Source organism: Oncorhynchus kisutch, linkage group LG15 (genome assembly GCF_002021735.2).
Source record: "Oncorhynchus kisutch isolate 150728-3 linkage group LG15, Okis_V2, whole genome shotgun sequence".
NCBI lineage: Eukaryota > Metazoa > Chordata > Actinopteri > Salmoniformes > Salmonidae > Oncorhynchus > Oncorhynchus kisutch.
In genome coordinates this window covers 29,365,357-29,385,882 of record NC_034188.2, presented here as the reverse complement: position 1 = coordinate 29,385,882, position 20,526 = coordinate 29,365,357, and the positions used below count along the sequence as shown (strand labels likewise).

The window sequence follows — 20,526 nt, the reverse complement described above, 5'->3', positions numbered from 1 at the left end:
AAATGCATCATCTAGTGAAGTTAGGAGGCTGCAGAATGCACAGAACAAAGCAGCAAGGATTGTTTTAAGGCGGAGATATGGTTCTTCTGTTGCAGTCATGCGCAGTGTTCTTGGTTGGTCATCAATCGACAAGATAATTGAAAAAAACATGCTTATCTTATAATATACATCATTTAAAACGGCCAGGTTCTATTCACAATGGTATTCAGTTGGTAAGAGACAGACATTCCGTAAATACTAGGAATAGATTGTCCACCATCTATGCATTATCCAGAAAGAAAAAATAAATGGGCAAAAGAACATTTCGATTTAGAGCAATAAAGAAATGGAATAAATGAACTGAGCAAACTATAAACCTTTCAATATATAAGTTTAAACATTATTTTAAAACAATTTAAATATAGTATATAGAAATGTTGTGGGACTATAGTAGATGAAGAATCATTTTTTTTTTAGATTGAGTATTTATTGGGTCATTATGCTAGTGTATTATGTATGTTTGTAATAGTGTGTTATATGTGAAAGTGTGTTTGTATTATAAATTGTATTTTAATGTTAAGGACTCTTGGAAGATTAGTCCAAATGGGGACTAAAAGAGATCCTATTAAAATCAAATCAAAATCAAATCAAGAGCAAGAACATCAAATTCCAGCCTTACTGCCCTATTGCAATAGTAAGGGGCATTTCCTTGGCTCATACCCCAGGGTACAAAAGCTCACTCAACCCCAATTGAAGGCCTGGATAACTTCAGGCGAGCGATGCTACAAGTGTGCTCATATCCATAAAGTGGAGACCTGCACATTGAGGAAACCCTGCAATCGCTGTGAGGAAATCCATCTCACAGTGTTGCATGATGTAATTCCTCAAGCACCAAAGGAGCAGATTATGCTCATGGTAGGAGCCGCAAAGGAGCTCTATCTCAACCAGCAGAACCAGTCTCCAAGGGTAATGTTTAAGGTGGTTAAGGTCACTCTGCAAGCGAAAGGAGGAGCATGGATACATTCGCCGTTCTAGATGATGGGTCTTAAAAAACAATCATTCTCCCAGCTGCCGCCCGGCAGCTAGACCTGGAAGGGACCCCCGAGACCCTTAACCTCAGAACGGTGCATCATGTTGTTATCCAAGTGAAAGGATCTGCCATGATCTTCTGCATTTCACCTTCAGGACAGAGGGACGTGGCCTATAACATCACCAATTTCTTCACGGCCTGGTGAGTGGTGAGTGTTCTACAGAAGCAATATTCTCATCTCAGAGGATTACCTCTTCCTAACCTGGCCAGGGTTGCGCCACTCATCCTGATTGGGTCAGACCACCCACATCTTGTCACCCCAGCGGAGACAATAAAAGCTGGACCAGAAGGAGGGCCTGTTGCTGTCCATACATCCTTGGGTTGGGTTGTGCAAGGTTCAGCCCATCTACTTCTCTCCACCAAAGCTGTAGTCACAGCAAGTCCTCTTCACAAGAAGCAGTTCAGCTCTATCTCCTTGTCCAGCCACTGACCTCCTACGGAATGTGGAGATGTTCTGAAAGATGGACACCTTCTCCAACCGGAAGCTACAGGAGGTCTCCCGCTTGAAACATGACTCCTATGCATTAGACCTCCCAGAGAAGCGCACCACCACCACTGAAATGGATGGCGTTCAGAGGTACGCAACCCTGTTGCTATGGGTGCCCAACCATCCTCCTCTGGCAACCATGACACGGGCTGTACTCCCGCTTCACCAATATGACAACTCATGAAGAGGGAAACCCACTCAGCAAATCCTGGTATCTCCCTCACCATCTTATCCAGCAACACGCTGGGAAGTAAAGACTTGTCCTCAACTGTTCATTCCAAGCCGCTGGACAAAGACTGAATGATTGTCTACTCCCCGGACCAACCTTAGGTCCTTTCTTGTTTCGGTGTCCTTCTCCCGTTCCGGCAGCACTCCACAGCCATCAGTGGAGACATCAAAGCCATGTTTTATCAGATTTGTCTGCTGCCTTCTGACACCACACTGCTCCGGTTCATATGGCAATATATGGAACAAGAAGCAGAACCCAACATCTATGAATGGCCAGTCCTCCCATTTGGGACCACATGTAGTCCTTGCTGTGCCATATACACTCTGCAGAGACACACACGGGAGAACCCAGACAGTGACGCAGAAGTCTGGGATTCAGTGGAGAATGCCTTCTATGTGGATAACTGCTTACAGAGCGTCCCATCCACTGTGGAAGCGAAAGCACTCCTTGATAAAGTCTGGAATCTCCTGTCCAAAGGGGTATTCAAGGTCAAACAGTGGGCGAGCAACAGAGCGGAGGTTATCCAGCACCTCCCGCCACAAGCCAGGTCAAGTAGCAGTGAACTATGGCTTTCGCAGTCTGGTGCTAGCCCACAAGAGCCCACTCTAGGACTGAGATGGAGCTGTGTGGCTCCAGACACCCTCTCACCAGCCTCCTCATCAAGAGTTATGATGAGAGGCTTCTCCACCCAGGGCCAGAAAGAGTCTATGGGGAGATGAGGCGGATGTACTGGATACTTGGAGGACGAGGAGCCATTCGTAAGCACAAATACGGCTGCATGGAATGTCAGAGATGGCAGGCCGGAGCAACTGTGCCCAAAATGGCAGATTTACCCCCTGCTCGCTTGCGCTTCCTCAATCCTCCCTTCTGGTCAACAGGAGTAGATTGCTTTGGCCCTTTTATGATCAAGTTAGGTCGTCAAGTGGAGAAGCGCTGGGGAATTCTGTTCAAGTGTTTGGCAACTAGATGTGTCCACCTGGACCTACTGGAGTTTGGATACTGAAGCCTTCCTCATGGCCCAACGGCGGTTTATCTCCCGACAGGGGAAACCCTAGGAGATTCTGGCTGACAGAGGCATAAACTTCAAGGCAGGAGAAGCCAGGTTGGAGGAAGCTTTCCAAGCAATGTAACCAAGCCTCCAGTATCAACTGATGGACCAACAAATCTCCTTCAAATTTAACCCTCCAGGAGCTCCTCATTTTGGAGGAACATGGGAGAGAGATCAAATCTGTGAAGACCGCCTTACAAGTCGTTCTGGGGGACCAAACTGTCACTGAAGCTGTCTTGCAGACCGTCCTGAAAGAGGTGGAAGGGATACTGAACTCCAAACCATTGGGATATCTCTCTGGTAGACATCGCTGACCCCGATCCGGTTACACCGAATCTGCACTTGATGGGGCACCAAGATGCTTCACTTCCCCAAGCCATGTATGCTGATACCAACCTCGTTGGTGACACAGCCAGATCTTGGCTGACCATTTCTGGGCCCGATTAATTTGGGATGGCCTACCAAGCCTACAGCACAGAGGGAAATGGCGGAAAGAAACGGCCAGCCTGGACACTGGCCAAGTAGTCATGATAGTGGACCCTTAACTGCCTTGAGCCTCCTGGACAGCTGTCCATATCACCAAGACCATGCCTGGGACTGACGGTCAAGTTAGATCAGTGGAGATCCAGGTAAAGAACCAGACATATGTCCGGCCAGTTGCTTGACTAATTCCTCTCTCTGAGAAGACAGAGGACGTAGAACGATGAGTCTTTTGAGGAGTGTGGAATTTAACACATTTCCGGGGTGGCTGTAGAAAGGCCCATGAAGTTGGTGGAATCGCCCTTTAATTCATGGACACTTGCTCAGCTGCGCCAGGGGCGCTTTAATTAGGTCAGGTGGAAATGTCCGACAGATCTCAACTCATTAAAAGGAGAAAATCGCCACTGCCCGACCTCGCTGCTTTCTCTTCCTCAACTCCGTCTAATCCAGATATTCTGTGCGTACATGAATCAATGTAAATCCACGAAATAAATTACCTTTCATCTGAACTATCTGTTGCGATTGAGTGCGAGTCATCAGTTATTTAGTTATTACCGCGGAGCGCAGCTTGCAGCACACGCTTCAAACCTATTGTGTCATGTCAATGGACAAAGATCACAGCCCTATAGATCATCACAGGCCAATTAACCCGTTGACATATGGTTGAAATGTAACGAAATTACATGTATATATGAAGACAAACCTGGAAAGATGAAATCAGAAACATTTTTATTTGCTGAATTGATAAATTCTGATATCAAATTGATTATAGATTGAATAAATTATTGATTTGTATTATTCTTCTCATGGTTATGATGAATAGTTATGAGCCTAAATGGCGATTCCTGTTGAATTCTTTTTGAACTGAATTGCTGAATTACATGATTGTTAATGAGAATGATTTGACTTTTGATTATGAATTTGATTGAATATATACAGTACATATGACATTTAATGTCTTTATTGTTTTGAAACTTCTGTATGTGTAATGTTTACTGTTAATTTTTGTTTATTTCACTTTTGTATATTATCTACCTCACTTGCTTTGGCAATGTTAACACATTTACCATGCCAATAAAGCCCCTTGAATTGAATACATGTTGTTCTGTTTCCTTGTTATGCAGCACAAACTACCCAGTTAATATACCCCTTTGTGGTTAAAGGAATTCCTGCCTCAGGTCTCATCCATTCCTTTGTCACCTGACCCGTGACCACCTGTTCACCTTCACTATTTTTTTTGCCTTTAAAATAAGTCTATATTCAATGTGAGCAAATGAGGTCAGATAAGGGAATCTTATTTATTTATTGACTATGTTTGTTTTACTCCATGTGTAGCTCTGTGTTGTTGTATGTGTCGAACTGCTTTGCTTGATCTTGGCCAGGTCGCAATTGTAAATAAGAACTTGTTCTCAACTTGCCTAACTGGTTAAATAAAGGTGAAATTAAAAAATTGTCAGTCATCCTACCCGTCCAGTTACCCACACAGATTACCATAATCTTTCAGTGGGTGTGGTTGAATAAAGATAAAATACCTGTAAAAAAAAATCATAACTGTATAATTATTGTGCAATTTATATCTACAGGCTACACTGAGGTTTTTCATTATTGCATGCTAAGTGCGTAAGCCTATTGCTTTTGGGAACGGGCAGGAAAAGTTAAGATTTGAGGCAAAAAGGACCATGTTGGAGTTTAATTCAAGAGAAAAGCCATGTTTGGGAAAGATTTGGTGAAGTGGTAAAAGAGGATGATAGCAGTGTGATTGAGGTGCTACACAAATTCAACAGTCACCAGATGGGGACTTCAAAGAGGCCTAGTGTAACCTAGGCAACTGTTCAGATGGACAAGGAAACTGAAATCTGGACACTGACTTGATGTAGTCTATAACCCCTCAGTCGTAATATTAACTCCTCCAGAATTAAGCATTTCTTGCAGTAAAATGATACACAAAATGTAGGCACATTTTTGACTTTGTAAATAGGGGTGGAGAAAAAGGATTTATTGAGAGAATGCACATGTCTGGAGGTCCTGTCTTTACCAGCATCATAAAAGCTGATGGATATTTTATTTGGTTGAAATACTATCCAAGCCAAAATGAAATCTGTTCAGGAACATTTTGGGTCGTTTTCACAGCTTTCTATTTCCTTACAACCAGTCAAACTGATGTCATTTGGACCTAATGCACAGAAAATCTTTACTGTTTTTTTATATTGCATTTGATCCCCGGTCCCTAAGCGTCTTTGCTCCGCGAAAGAAGCCAAGAAGACAGAACTTTACCGATGTCAACTATACAGAATAAAAAAATAAAACACAACAATTTCACTGAGTTACAGTTCATATAAGGAAATCAGTCAAGTTAAATAAAGTCATTAGGGCCTAAAATATGGATTTCAAATGCCTGGGCAAGGGTGCAGCCACACAGAAAAGATTTCTTCCCACAAGTATAGTTTGAAGCATTCATTTTATTGACATTTGACATACTGGTGAGAAGGGTTTATTTAGTTTTCTAGGGCAACATTTAGGCTAATGACAAGAGAAGCTGCATGTAGACTATCTAATTATAGACAAATTGACTTACAAATAGCCTACCAAAATGTCAGAAATAAGCAGAAACATCTAAATCAGGCAACAAAAATCCTTGTCTTCTATATTAGCGGGTTAGAGTCAGGTGCGGGCCTCAAATTTTCACATTGGCTGTCGTCAGGCGGTTACGGCTGGGTTATTCGCAATTGCAGGTGGGCGCACAAACAGCTGACCCACGCACCACTACGTTGAAAAGGAACAATGGGCTGAAGAATTTACTCGACATATTGACATGAGTACAGCCATTATACATACAGAATGCACACAAAGCAGACCTGTGGACCCAATTGTCAGTAATGGTGATGCTCAGAGGGGAAGTCCATGGTGGCACTGTGAGAATGGAGTGTGTGTCTGGCATGCAATGTGTTTCCCTGCACCCAGCATGTTCCAAGTTAACTGGAAAGCCAAGGGCCTATTAACTATCCAGATGGATCCTTCAATTAAGGGAAAATGTTTTCCAGAAGGTAGAGCCATTACCTGCAAAAGATACTGATGACTTCCCTATAATGAATTATACCAATGGCTTTTAATAGAAAATAGATTATAATTCTCACTAAGTTTGCATGTTCCAACATGTTTAATGTTTGCTTTTTAGGAGCATTGGTGTAATTTAGTAAAAGACCGGGGGGGATGCTTTAGTCTAAAAGAAAATCATAAAAGCCTATTCTTATTAATGTGCAAGTTCCACAAAAATAAAATCGATAGATGCGTAAGCTATACAAGAGAACAGACAACACATGAGCACCAAGCAGAACTAAAATAGGGACAAAACACATCAAGATTTTAAAAAGTGTCTATTTACAGAGATTGTCTAGTCTCTTGTGAATCTTGCCTTGGAGAAGATGGCGAGAGATAAAACATGTATACGTCCTTTACAACAAGGAGAAGTTTCAGTCTTGTGTTTTGTCCTCTGTTGTTTAACTGTTTGTGGGTTGCCTGTCTCCCTGACCCTGGTCATTGGTTCCAGCCACAGAGCGTCGGGTGATGCTACTCTGAACAAACTGTTGGAGGCCCTGAAAGCCCTGAGAGAAGAGGAACTCCAGGTACCAGTCCCACTGCTTCCCGGCCTACAGACAGACAGACGGACAGCGTTACAGACCATCCATTAAAAAAGGACCATCCAGTACGGCCTATAGCTCGCTGATCAGTAGCACGAGGTCAATTAAAAATCAAAACGGCACACTTTAAAATGCACATCAGTGCACGTACGTACAGACATTAAAACTAAATAAGTGGTAAGACTGTGGTACCTTTATGGAATTGAGATCAATTTCCTTCCTCTCTGGCCAACACTGATAAAGAGAGAAGCATTAATATTCAACAGTTTCCCCCCTCCCAGTAAATCTCAGAACAGTATACTGGATGTTGCAGTGATTCTGACCAAAAAGAAGTACTTGGATAATTAAACATGATGAAAAATCAAGTCTCATGCAGCGCCCATGAATAATAAAATGTGATTCTGTATTAATGGATCTTGTATAAAAGATACATTAATAACACATTCATCTCCTTGTCCAGCCTTAAAATGTATTCATTCAACTGGAGAGGCTGGCTGCTCCCTTGTGCGTCAGGTGTTTCTCTTGAAATTTGAAAATTAGACTTCATATATAAACTGAGCACAAACATTTAGTGGACATTTATGAAAATGATATGCAATATTAGTTTCACGGATCTGGACTTTATATAATGCCTGAAAGAATGCAATGAGTAAATAAATCGCCAACATTTTCTAAGTTACATAAAAATTCTCACTCACCTTGTGATGAAAGTCGAGGGCGTAGCCGAGGAAAGCAGGGTGGTGGATGAGGTCGAAGCTGGTCCAGGGCTTGGCCACTTTGCTGAGAGACAGGAGCTCCTGGTCCACCTCGATGGCCATGCCTGGAAGGAACATCTTGGAGTTCCACAGACAGCTCACCATGAAGGACAGGTAGTGGTTAAACTCCCGGTACGTCTGCCTGCTGATGTGAAACACCTGCTGCAATGGAGGGATGATAAAAAATGTAAAAAGAGTGATGGAGATGTAGTTTAAACACTTTAAACAGTGTATGACACATGCTAAATAAATAGGCTCTCTCAAAGAATAACCACCAGGGAAAGGGTGTTGGGTGGTTAAAACCCAGGTCCATTATCTATAATGTCTGCCCGCGCTGACCAATTTGCATTCCGCTTACCGGATCCATTTCTCTTGGTAAGACGCTGTCGGAAATATGGGGTAAACATATATTGTTTCGTACCGAGTGCCTTCGGAAAGTATTCAGACCCCTTGACTTATTCCACTTTGTTGTGTTAAAGCCTGTATTCGCGGATTCAATCGTTTTTTTCCCCCTGACCCATCTACACACAATACCACATAACGACAAAGTGAAAACATGTTTTTTTAAATGTTAGCAGATTTATTGAAAATGAAATACAGAATTCTCTCATTTACATAAATATTCACACCCCTGAGTCAATACTTTGTAGAACCACCTTTGGCAGCGATTAGAGCTGTGACTCTTTCTGGCTAAGTCTAAGAGCTTTGCACACCTGGATTGCGCAACATCTGCACACTATTCTTAAATTCTTCAAGCTCTGTCAAGTTATCATTGCTAGACAGCCATTTAAGTCTTGCCATAGATTTTCAAGCCAATTTGAGTCAAAACTGTAACTAGGCCACTCAATATGGGCTCCCGAGTGGCGCAGCGGTTTAAGGCACTGCATCTCAGTGCTAGAAGCTTCACTACAGACCTGGTTCGATTCCAGGCTGTATCACAACCAACCGTGATTGGGCGTCTCTTAGGGCTGCGCACAATTGGCCCAGCATCGTCCGGGTTAGGCAGTCATTATAAATAAGAATTTGTTTGTAACTGACTTGCCTAGCTAAATAAAGGTTACATTTAATAAACAATAAAAAAAATATCTTGGTAAACAACTCATGAATATTTGGTATTGTGTTTCAGGGTTATTGTCCAGCTGAAAGGTGAATTTGTCTCCCAGCGTCTGTTGGAGAGCAAACTGAACAAGGTTTTCCTCTAGGATTTTGCCCGTACTTGGCTCTATTCCATATATATATTTTTTTTGTTCCTAGTACTTGCCGTTGACAAGCATACCCATAACATGATGCAGCCACCACCATGCTTAAAAATATGCAGTGTGTACCTCAATGATGTGCTGTGTTGGATTTTCCCCAAACATAACACTTTGTATTCAGGACAAAAAGTTCATGTTTTTGCCACGTTTTGCAGTTTTACTTAAGTGCTTTATTGCAAAAAGGATGGATGTTTTGGAATATTTTATTCTGTACAGGCTTCCTTCTTTTCACTGTGTAATTTAGGTTAGTATTGTGGAGTAACTACAATGTTGTTGATCCATCCTCAGTTCTCTCCTATCACAGCCTTTAAACTCTGTAACTGTTTTAAAGTCACCATTGCCTTTGGTGAAATCCCTGGAGTGGTTTCCTTTCTCTCTGGACACCGAGTTGAAAGGATGCCTGTATCTTTGTAGTGACTGGTGTCTTGTTCTGAAGTGTTTTGACAGATTTCATGACAATGCTTATATGGCAAAAAGTTGTATCTAACATACAACTGTAACGATGTATTTGAGAGACAACTAGTGCTTATGTGCAAATGTATTTATGTTTTCAATAAACATTGGAGACGAAATAAAGCTTCTACATTGTAAACAATCTAAACCAACCTCATCTGTTTTGCCACATGGCTGCGCATGTATTTTTATTTTTTTGCTAAACAACCAACATGTCTATAGGTGCCCTTCTTTGAGAAGCATTGAAAAACCTCACTGGTCTGTGGTTGAAATTGAAATTCACTGCACGACGGAGGGACCTTACAAATAATTGTATGTGGGTTGAATACTTATTGACTCAAGACATTTCATCTTTTCATTTTTTATTTAAAACAAATTTAAAAACATAATTCCACTTTCACATTATGGGGTATTGTGTATAGATCAGTGATACAAAATCTCAGTCATGGGGTGTGTATACTTTCTGAAGGCACTGTATACAAATGGCAGTACCTACTTGCAAATTCAATTGCCTTCATACACTAGAATTGTTTTTGTTCTTGTTTGAACGAGTAACCACCAAAATTGCAATTCTTTAATCAGCACTTAATTCTAATAGTTTCGTTCATCATGTGGACGGGTAGAAGTGGCCTCACGAGGAGCCTTGAAATGCTTGATTATGCAAAAACACTGTTAGATTTGCAAAGCAGAAAACATATCTTAAAAAGGGAGTGCTTCTATTACCTTGGTCTCCTTTTGTTGACACTTAGCAGAGGTCAGGTTCTTCTTGTACCTGGAAAAAAGAGAAATAACTTTAGTGGTCTGTATAAGGGTGGAAAAGCAACCACATTGCTTTCCATGTTATGTAAACATCTGTCCTAAAGCAGAACATTTTACAATAACAAGCTTAAAAACAACCACCATAGTAGCAGCAGTTGCTAAGACCAGATGTTTGGCCTGTTTTAATAAAAGCAGTGGTATTTTGACATGCTATAGATTCCCCCATACTCAACTGGCGGACATAAGTCCGGATCCGGACCCAGAAGGGGGTCAATATGGACAATGGATCCAGTCGGACGTAAATGTGTTGAATTGCAGGAAATTAGCAAAATAAAAAATAAAATAAAAAAACTGCAAAAACAATTCCCTGCCACATGCAAAATGTGGAATTAGCTTTGAAACTCTCCACCAACAAGAGGGGTCTGAACAGTTTGGGGTTGCATGGGTTGTGAGGTGGGAGTCTGTTACTACGCCGATGAATGACAATATCCATCCAGACCTTTGCGACCTAGGAAATGTGTGTGACCGGAACTTCTTAACTAGTACTAGAGGGCCCCTGCTACAGATATATGCTTTAACTAGTACTAGAGGACCCCTGCTACAGATGTATGCTTTAACTAGTACTAGAGGACCCCTGCTAGACGCATGCTTTAACTAGTACTAGAGGACCCCTGCTAGACGCATGCTTTAACTAGTACAAGAAAACCAGCCCCGTCGCAGACCAAGATGTCTTGCTCCCAGACAGACTAAATAACTTTTTTGCCCGCTTTGAGGACAATACAGTGCCACTGACACGGCCCACAACCAAAACCTGCGGACTCTCCTTCATTGCAGTCGTTTTGAGTAAAATATTTAAGCATGTTAAACCTCATAAAGGTGGCAGGCCCAGACGGCATCCCCAGCCGCGTCCTCAGAGCATGCACAGACTAGCTGACTGGTGTGTTTACGGACATATTCAATCAATCCTTATCCCAGTCTGCTGTTCCCACATGCTTCAAGGGGGCCACCATTGTCCCTGTTCCCAAGGGGCGGTAGTCGTTTAGCTCAGTTACCTTAGCTAAACGACTAACACTTCCGTCATCATGAAGTGCTTTGAGAGACGAGTCAAGGACCATATCACCTCCACCCTCCCTGACACCCTAGACCCACTCCAATTTGCTTACCGCCCAAATAGGTCCACAGACGACGCAATCGCAACCACACTGCACACTACCCTAACCCATCTGGACAAGAGGAATACCTATGTGAGAATGCTGTTCATCGACTACAGCTCAGCATAACACCATAGTACCCTCCAAACTCGTCATCAAGCTCGAGACCCTGGGTCTCGACCCCACCCTGTGCAACTGGGTATTGGACTTCCTGACGGGCCGCCCCCAGGTGGTGAGGGTAGGTAACAACACCTCCACCCCGCTGATCCTCAACACCGGGCCCCACAAGGGTGTGTTCTGAGCCCTCTCCTGTACTCCCTGTTCACCCACGGCTGCGTAGCCATGCACGCCTCCAACACAATCATCAAGGTTGCGGACGACACTAGTGGTAGGCTTGATTACCAACAACGACGAGACGGCCTACAGGGAGGAGGTGAGGGCCCTCAGCGTGTGGTGTCAGCAGAGGGAGCACCCCCCTATCCACATCGATGGGACAGTAGTGGAGAGGGTAGTAAGTTTTAAGTTCCTTGGCGTACACATCACAGACAAACTGAATTGGTCCACCCACACAGACAGCTTCGTGAAGAAGGCGCAGCAGCGCCTCTTCAACCTCAGGAGGCAGAAGAAATTCAGCTTGTCACCAAAAGCACTCACAAACTTCTACAGATGCACAATCGAGAGCATCCAGACGGGCTGTATCACCGCCTGGTACGGCAACTGCTCCGCCCACAACCGTAAGGCTCTCCAGAGGGTAGTGAGGTGTGCACAACGCATCACCGGGGGCAAACTACCTGTCCTCCAGGACACCCGATGTCACAGGAAGGCCATAAAGATCCTCAAGGACAACCAACCGAGCCACTGCCTGTTCACCCCGCTATCATCCAGAAGGCGAGGTCAGTACAGGTGCATCAAAGCTGGGACCGAGAGACTGAAAAACAGCTTTTATCTCAAGGCCATCCGACTGTTAAACAGCCACCACTAACATTGAGAGGCTGCTGCCAACACACTGACTCAACTCCAGCCACTTTAATAATGGGAATTGATGGAAAATATATCACTAGCCACTTTAAACAATGCTACTTAATATAATGTTTACATACCCTACATTATTCATCTCATATGTATATACTGTACTCGATACCATCTACTGCATCTTGCCTATGCCGTTCTGTACCATCACTCATTCATATATCTTTATGTACATATTCTTTATCCCTTTACACTCGCGTGTATAAGGTAGTAGTTTTGGAATTGTTAGATTACTCATTGGTTACTACTGCATTGTCAGAACTAGAAGCACAAGCATTTCGCTACACTCGCATTAACATCTGCTAACCATGTGTATGTGACAAATACATTTGATTTGGATTTGATTTACTAGAGGACCCCTGCTATAGATGTATGCTTTAACGAGTACAAGAGGACCCCTGCTATAGATGTATGCTTTAACGAGTACAAGAGGACCCCTGCTATAGATGTATGCTTTAACGAGTACAAGAGGACCCCTGCTATAGATGTATGCTTTAACGAGTACAAGAGGACCCCTGCTATAGATGTATGCTTTGTGTATTTGTGCGACAAGACATTCGTGCTTTGAGTAATGCACGTCGTTTGCACTCTTCATATGCCTGAAAAATTATTTGGGAAAATGGATCTTAGCGCAATTCTGCACCCTTGACCCTTCATTATCATGAATCATACATTTTATGTTCTGGCTGGTGAGCTGTACCAAGAGAGCGTACCATTCACCTGCGTCAACAAATATATACACGCAGATGATTTGCACACGGCAACGCAGTGACCGCACTGTGAAAAGATGTTGACTTCCAACAGGCCCGGTGTTGACATGATAATACTGGCGTTGACGTCACCACTCCTCCTCACCTGTACATGATGTAGCCGAGGCGGTCCACGCTGACAGGGTCGGTGGCAAACAGGGCTGGGTAGAACACGCCCACGGGGGGCATGACCACCATGGGGAGCCCGTACTTCAGGAACATGTCACACACCTGAATGGCACGCACAGGGGCACACACATCATCACCTCCACAACGAACACGGTTGTCTCCTTTTCTAAACAGACCATGAATATGGAACAACAGATCTAGTGCACTCTGGTTAAAGTGAATATGATTACAGTGATCAACCACTTACAGGGTTCTAACAGTCCTGCATGGGTGGGATCACTATAAGGGATCGACAGACTTTTTCCCCCCTTTATGTATTCAACAAAATGTACTGGCTTCATCTGGTTTGATTACCGTCTCGTAGAAGTCCAAAATGAAGCTGAGGAGCAGGGAGTGGCAGCCTTCTAGCTGCAGCCCCACGGTGGCCAGGCGGCCCACGAAACGCACCAGCTCCACAACAGAGTCCATGAAGCCAGACAGACTCATGTTCCTGGGGAGGAGTTGAAGAATGGTCACGTAACTGAACATAAGACAAAGGCCTTAATAATAAGGAAAAGGGTGAATGGTAATGATGCATGGGACTAGTGAGAAGCTCAAACGGGGGGCTTTGTCCTTGGATCATATTAATTTCTCCTTCAGCAGCCCCGCCCACCCCGGTTAATGCAATAAAAGACAATAACCAAATCAGCGCTGAGTGTGCAGCAATGAGGCCAGGCGGAGACACACAGACGCACTGCAGTTCATTACGTTGCTGCGTTCCAGAGGACAGCGCTGAGGAGAAACCGAGAAGGCTGACCATCACACACCTCAAACATTGATTTAAGCACCGCTTTTCATTGAGTTTCTCTGCAGAGGTGAAGTTTGAAATGGGAAGGGAATAAACATGTATTGACAGGGATTGGCCGTTTGCGAAGAGTTAGAATACCGGCGAGGAAGACAGTAAAATGTGTCTTTAACTAAAGGAAGTTACAGGGCTTTGGTGTTGGAAGTGTGTGACGGACAGTGAGACTCACATGGGTGTGTGGCTGTGGAGACTGATGTCCAGGCCGTCCTCCAGGGCGTACACAGAGTGCCAGGTCAACCACTTCAACAGCATGTTGTTCAGACAGTCAATCACACTGCACTGGAGAGACAACAGAGGGGTGGTGCTTATTTAAAGTGGGAAAAAAATACATTTACAACAACAACAGGGGACACTGTAGAAAAACGGTGTAAAACGTCTCATCAGAAAACTAAATGGTTCTCACTGAACAAGTAGTTCCTCCCTGTTTCAATAAGTTTTCTTCCATTTGGTGCCAAATGAATACAACCCAAGATTAAAAAGTAGCTGATAACTGGAAATGGATATAATGGTATGATGCAAGCTTCTTATAATGAATTGAAAAGTGGGATCTGGAGGCATTCTGTTGACAATTACCTTGAAGAACAGCGTGGAGGTGAAGAACAGCTGAACGAGAGGCTCAAACAGAAGCTGGTTGATACCTGAGGGAGATGCAGGAGAGCAAGGACATTTGCACAAACCATTTAATTCGACCACATGACTACGTTTAATTCAACCACCTGACTACTTTTCCCAGGCTCCCTGGTATATGCTGCCAGCCTGCCATGTGCTGGGGATTGCATAGTCACGTGTCTTCCCGCGGTTACAGTTCAGCAGTTTAATTAGGGGAGAGAGAGTGGAGAGCAAGGCAGCCAAGCAAACAGGGCCTACTCACAGGAACTGGGGACCACGGGGATGTCACTCAGCAGGCCCAGAATCTGGGGGCGGAGGAGTGAACCGTCCCAAACATTCAGGAACTTGTAGAGGAAGCCCTCGGTGCTGGAGAAGCCCTCCTGAGGGGAGAGGGAGGGAGGGATGAAGAGAGAGAGACAAAACATACGCATCTCAAATGAGCATTTGACTGTGGCATCATTTATTAACGAGCAGCGAGGGGGAAGAGAGTGGGAGCAGAGAAGAGTTTAACATGCTCTGACAGATCCAAATCTGGCATAAAAGGGAGAGGCGGGGACAGGAACTGGGGGTGACAGGGTGAGAGGAGCCTGGAGGGGGGCTCACCTGGAGGAAATGCTGCGTGGAGAGCAACCTGTTGAGGAGGTGCAGGGCCTCGGACGAACTCCCGGAGCCCCTGTCCCCACTGCAGAACAGAAACTCTGAAACCCCAAATAGAGGAAAATAAAAGATATATTTTAAATGTTGAAAAGGTCAGGGGAAAGAAGAGAACAAAAAACAAGTGGTGATGACAGAATCACATTGTGGATTCGTACAATCTTGACACCCAACCTTTTTATTTTCATAAAAGCTTTTCTACAGAGCGTTGTTTTGCAACGCCTACTGGGAATGGATGAGGGTTCAATCAGTAGACGCATTTGACAGAAGTACCCTGTAACAAAAATTCTACTACTGAACCAATTTTCATGTTCCATTATCGAAAAAGTACCTACGTTTCGGGTATACCGTGCAACTCTAGTGTTTTTTGTTTTGTTGCATATCCTACTCCCCCCGAGACACCCTCAGAGAGTGGGGTCACAGCCAAGGATCAGCCATTATTGGACAGCGACTCTGGACCAATTAGGGTTAATATCGACAGATTTTTTCACCTAGTCGGCTCGGGGATTCAAACAACCAACCTTCGGTTACTGGCTCAACACTAATCTCTAGGCTACCTGCCGACACATTTCTGCAGCGACAGAGACAACTGAGGAAGACGTAGTGGTTGGTTAGTGATTGTACCCTCATGGAGGGCGTGGCCCAGCCAGAAGTTGAGTCGGAGGAAGGCGGAGTCATCCTGTACGTAGTCCAGGTAACAGAGGGCCAGACTGGAGCCCAGCAGAGAACCCATCTGGGATGGGAGCTGTGGAAGGGAGACATGATTATTAGACACACATTTGCAGTACGCACATCAAACCCCACCACCCACTCACGCTTTAAACACACCCACACAACACACAAACAAATACAATTCAGCATACAAAGTGAGGGGCCATTAACACCAAGTCAGCATCATGTTCTAAATAGCTTCATGTCAAGATATTCGCAGTCCCTATTGAAGGAGAGAATCTGTTGCCCGTGTCCTTGTTTTCAATGAGTGAGCAATCAATCTGTCACTGAGTGACTGGACTAAATCTGTCACATCTACTTATACTCATAATACAGTAATCATGGCCATGTCTGTGGCAGGCAGCATTCAGACATTTCCCCACACGGACTGGCCTGTTTGTATGTTGTGTGAATAGCTCCCTGGCAATATGGGAACTTAACAAATAAAGAGAGACAGATTGTGAACGGACATGGCCGAGTCTTCCCATATTTATAAGGAGAAAACGCATCGTTCCTCTGATTTGTTTGAGCTGCATGATGGACAGTACTAGCTGATCTGTCCTGTCCACCCACCGCCATAAAAAGTAGAAAGTGCTGGCAGAATGGCTTGTTGCAAACGTTGGCTGTGTACGGGGAATTTATGTAGCTTAAGTGTCCTTAAACCTTTTAAAGAAATGTATCTGGGTTGATCAGGTCAATGGACCTACCAAGCAAACAGTATTTGTGTGCAGCACTTTTGTAATTGTCGACAATTTATAACTTTTTCAATGTGGCCCCAAGTTATACATCTCTGTTGGCCGGTTAATTAATGACTCGTTTGGGACAAACACACCCTGATGAAGTCTAAACAGAGCAATGACAAATTTAAAAAACAAACGACATGGAGAGAGCTCATGAATCGGTTTTATGGCTCAGGGTAATAAACACGACACTGCCAGCAGTCATATTGAGTGGCAGACGAGGTTGAGCCCTTGGTCTCTTCTGTTATCCAACAAAACTGTGGCAGTGACATAGCACCCCCATGTGGCTGCAGAATGACACTAAAGTGAAATGGGCAGTGCTGGGCACCTACAAAAAAAAAGTATTTTCCATCCTGCTTAAATCCGCTCCTTCCATCTGTTTCAAATCAAAGTATCTAGGCTATACAGCTGTGTGACTAATCAGACCGCTGAGAGAGACGGAGAGAGGTGTGAGAGAGAGAGGGGAGGAGAGGGTTACCTCTATGCAGTGGAGGTTGTCCAGCAGCTGTGGGAAGGTGTGGAGTTGCTCCAGGGGGAAGACCTTCCTGCTGCTGGAGGAGGGGGAGTTTCTCTGGACAGATGAGCTCAGCGATGGCACCTCCAGGTGATGGTATTTCTGACAGATGGATCAGTGATTGGGATATCAGTACGATATTTGATTATCGATTTGTAAGCAGTTCATTAGCTACAGAAACAAAACAAGAAGGGCTTGATCTATGTAGGACAAACGTGAATAAAATGTTTAGTTTAACATACACCAAGTATACCAAACATTAGAAACGCCTTCCTAATATTAAGTTGCACCCCCTTTTCCCTTCAGAACAGCCTCAATTCATGAGGGCATGGACTCTACATGGTGTGGAAAGCATTCCACAGGGATGCTGGCTCCAATGTCTCCTGCAGTTGTGTCAAGTTAGCTGGTTGTGATTCAGGTGGTGAATAATTTGTGATACACAAGGGAAATGGTTGAAACTGAAAAACCCAACAGCGTTGCAGTTCTTGACACAGTCAAACCCGTGCATCAGGCTTGCCCATTCGCCCTATGAACAGCACACATACACAAACCATGTCTAAATTCTTTACAAATCCTTCTTTAACCTGTCTCCTCCCCTTCACCTACACTGATTGAAGTAGATTTTTCAAGTGACATCAATAAAGGATCATATCTTTCAGCTGGTAAGTCTGTCATGGAAAGTGTTCTTAATGTTTTGTATACTCAGTAGACTTTGAATGCAATAAATAGTGACTGACCCCACAATAATTAGAATTTAGCAAACAGCAATATTCTTCTAAATTATATAAATTAGCACTAAGACCCTAAAAAAAAGACACCGTTCAAGATCATTGGACTTCCTGTTATGCCACAGCTCATCTGATCTCCATACCCTCTTCCTGGAGTTGGTCTTGTGTTTCACTCCTAGGGTCAGGCTGATGTCAGACGACACTTGGCCGTTGTTCCTCTTCTGGACAGCACTGAGCGCTGCCTTCCACGTGGAGTTGTGATTCTTAAACCCACTCTGAACGACAGCAGAAAACATACACGCGACATGAAGTATGTTTGTCAGGGTTTCAATTAAGACAATTGGATTGGAATTAGAGTTTACTTACGGATTTGATATGGACGAAATAGACCCCAACCCTGATGTTTGGTGAACGACAATGTGTGGATTTGTGCAATAGACAAAAGTCACTAGGAGTGATCGATCATACTAACCCTCATTTGTGATGGAAGAGCAAGCGTCACCAGTTCAGGGCAAAACACTTTGTACAACGACAGCAAGTGGAACAGGAACGGCTGCCTGCCCTGGGGACCGTAGACGAGAGGAAAATAATGGAACTCTCAGTGCAACATGCTCACAGTGGGGACTCCACTCTTAGTTTGTTGGCTATAACAATCATTCACAGAGTGTAACTACAGATAATAGTACAGAGGATAAACTATTTATGGGAAGTATGTAGAGAAAGCATCAAACAATATGTAAGTATTCTCCTCATGCCAAGTATTTCATAATGCTAATACAATGATTAGATGTTTGCAATGCATTCACTTGTATTGAATTGCATTAAAATATTACAACCATTGACCAAAAACACTTAAACAGGACAATACTGTATTTGTTTACCATTTTTGTTTGGAGGTCCAACAGTTTTCTGACTCTAAATGGCCGAACTATGACAGGGAAAAACCAAAAATGGGTAAGAGCAATGTTGTTCTGCAGAAACAACATGTACCGTATCATAAAGGTTCATTGAGTAACAAAATGCAACTTACCACTCTCCCTCCTTGTCAAAAGGTAGAGCAAATGGCAGATGTAAGGAGACTGAAACACAAAACAAACCATCATGACTTAAATAGCAATGCAATCCCATTAGAGCAAGGGGGAATATGATTCCTGCACATACCAAATTCTCCTCTGTCACAAAGTGGAAGATGAAGCCATAGATGGCTCGAAGATTGTCCTTGGAGTCGATCATGTCGAAAACAGTCAGCAGCCACCGAAGGAAAAGCACCTGGAAAACACCCATAACACCCGTTTCATTCAGTTGGAGGGAGAGGACAGAGCAATCCTGATAACAGTATTATTATGTTACGTCCGGTCTCCAGTGTCAACCTTCCAATCTGTGAGAGTGTGTGACTTGCAAAGACCTTTGACAGAGGAGCTCTTTACCTGTGTGCTGATGGCTATCTTGCTGACACATAACCACGCCACCGCTTGAACAACGGCCTCCTGTGGCACCACGGTGGCGGGGATCAGAAACTTCAGGACCCGAACACAAATCATACCCCCTGTTCAGGGCAAGAAATAGAGAGGAAAACTGAAATGTTATGTATGGTCAAATTAATTTGTCATAGTGTAAATTGGTATTTCCGGTCAGTCTGTCTAAGCAAATGGCGGCAGTTTCCATTAAGTGTGAGAGTTGGTTGTTGTTGTACCCGTACGGAGGCTCATTGCGTAGTCCAGCATGACAGAGATCGCCTCAGGAGGAAGTCCTCGACTGAGCCCCACTCTCTCCACCTGCACCAGGTTCCTCTCCAGCACATCGTTTCCTATGCGTGGGGTACCCGCCTCCACTAGGAAACAAACAGACAACTCACTGTGAATCCAGACACTGGTGGATGCTGTAGTTAACGTTAGCTCGCTAGGTAGCAAAATAAGTTACAGTAAAAAGGTGTTTCCAAAAGAAGAAAACTGAGCGGCCTTGAAAGTTTACATATGTTGACAGAAAATAACCTGGGCTGCCATTACGGTCAATTAATTCACGTTGGAGTTTAAAAAGTAGCCAAAATATTCGCTACATTTCACTTCTGCACGCATTAGTAGCTCTATGCTAACAGCTTCCTAGCTAGCTAACGTTACCTTCTGAGAAGTACTTCAGCGCAAGCAGAAATGGATCCCCAGCCTCGTTCCTTCTTCTTTCTTTCTCCACAACTCGCAAACTTCTGTTTGAAGTTCGGCTAGAAACTGACAAATCGCTTCCAGATGACGAGTCCAAATCTGACCTCGACAGGTTCGCAGCTTTTGCCATGGCTACATATCTAAAACAAATGTGTATTGTGTTTTCCTCAGGCACGAACTCATTCAAACAAAACTCAAATCTTGCGCGCGACCGTTTGTTCTGCGCATGCGCACTTACTACTTCCGCGAGTGTCTTGCGTAGTTCACCGGGCATTGTAGTGCAACAGCCTCAGCAGGACTACATATAAACTGTGTGTAGGCTCATTCATCTCAAGGAG

The 20,526-nt window shown here is 43.9% G+C and overlaps 1 protein-coding gene across 3 annotated transcripts; it reads right to left on the bottom strand.

Annotated features, from left to right (window-relative positions):
- Positions 1-5,288: 5,288 nt before the first annotated feature.
- LOC109905124 (centromere protein I) lies at positions 5,289-20,447 on the bottom strand. 3 transcript variants are annotated; one of them, XM_020502313.2, is made up of 20 exons: positions 20,150-20,447; positions 19,726-19,863; positions 19,460-19,578; positions 19,194-19,301; positions 19,063-19,111; positions 18,914-18,960; positions 18,505-18,594; positions 18,176-18,307; positions 17,269-17,406; positions 15,964-16,084; positions 15,289-15,383; positions 14,948-15,065; positions 14,650-14,714; positions 14,246-14,355; positions 13,587-13,722; positions 13,210-13,334; positions 10,139-10,187; positions 7,650-7,868; positions 7,144-7,185; positions 5,289-6,960 (listed from the first exon to the last, which is right to left on the bottom strand). In XM_020502313.2, exons 1-20 carry the CDS (start codon positions 20,316-20,318, stop codon positions 6,811-6,813), a joined length of 2,220 nt encoding a protein of 739 aa, XP_020357902.1. In that variant the 5' UTR covers positions 20,319-20,447; the 3' UTR covers positions 5,289-6,810. The 3 variants fall into 3 exon arrangements, with proteins under 3 accessions (XP_020357902.1, XP_031645920.1, XP_020357903.1); XM_031790060.1 differs by having other exon boundaries at positions 5,753-6,960; positions 7,650-7,865; XM_020502314.2 differs by having other exon boundaries at positions 5,753-6,960; positions 19,732-19,863.
- Between the last annotated feature and the right edge of the window lie 79 nt (positions 20,448-20,526).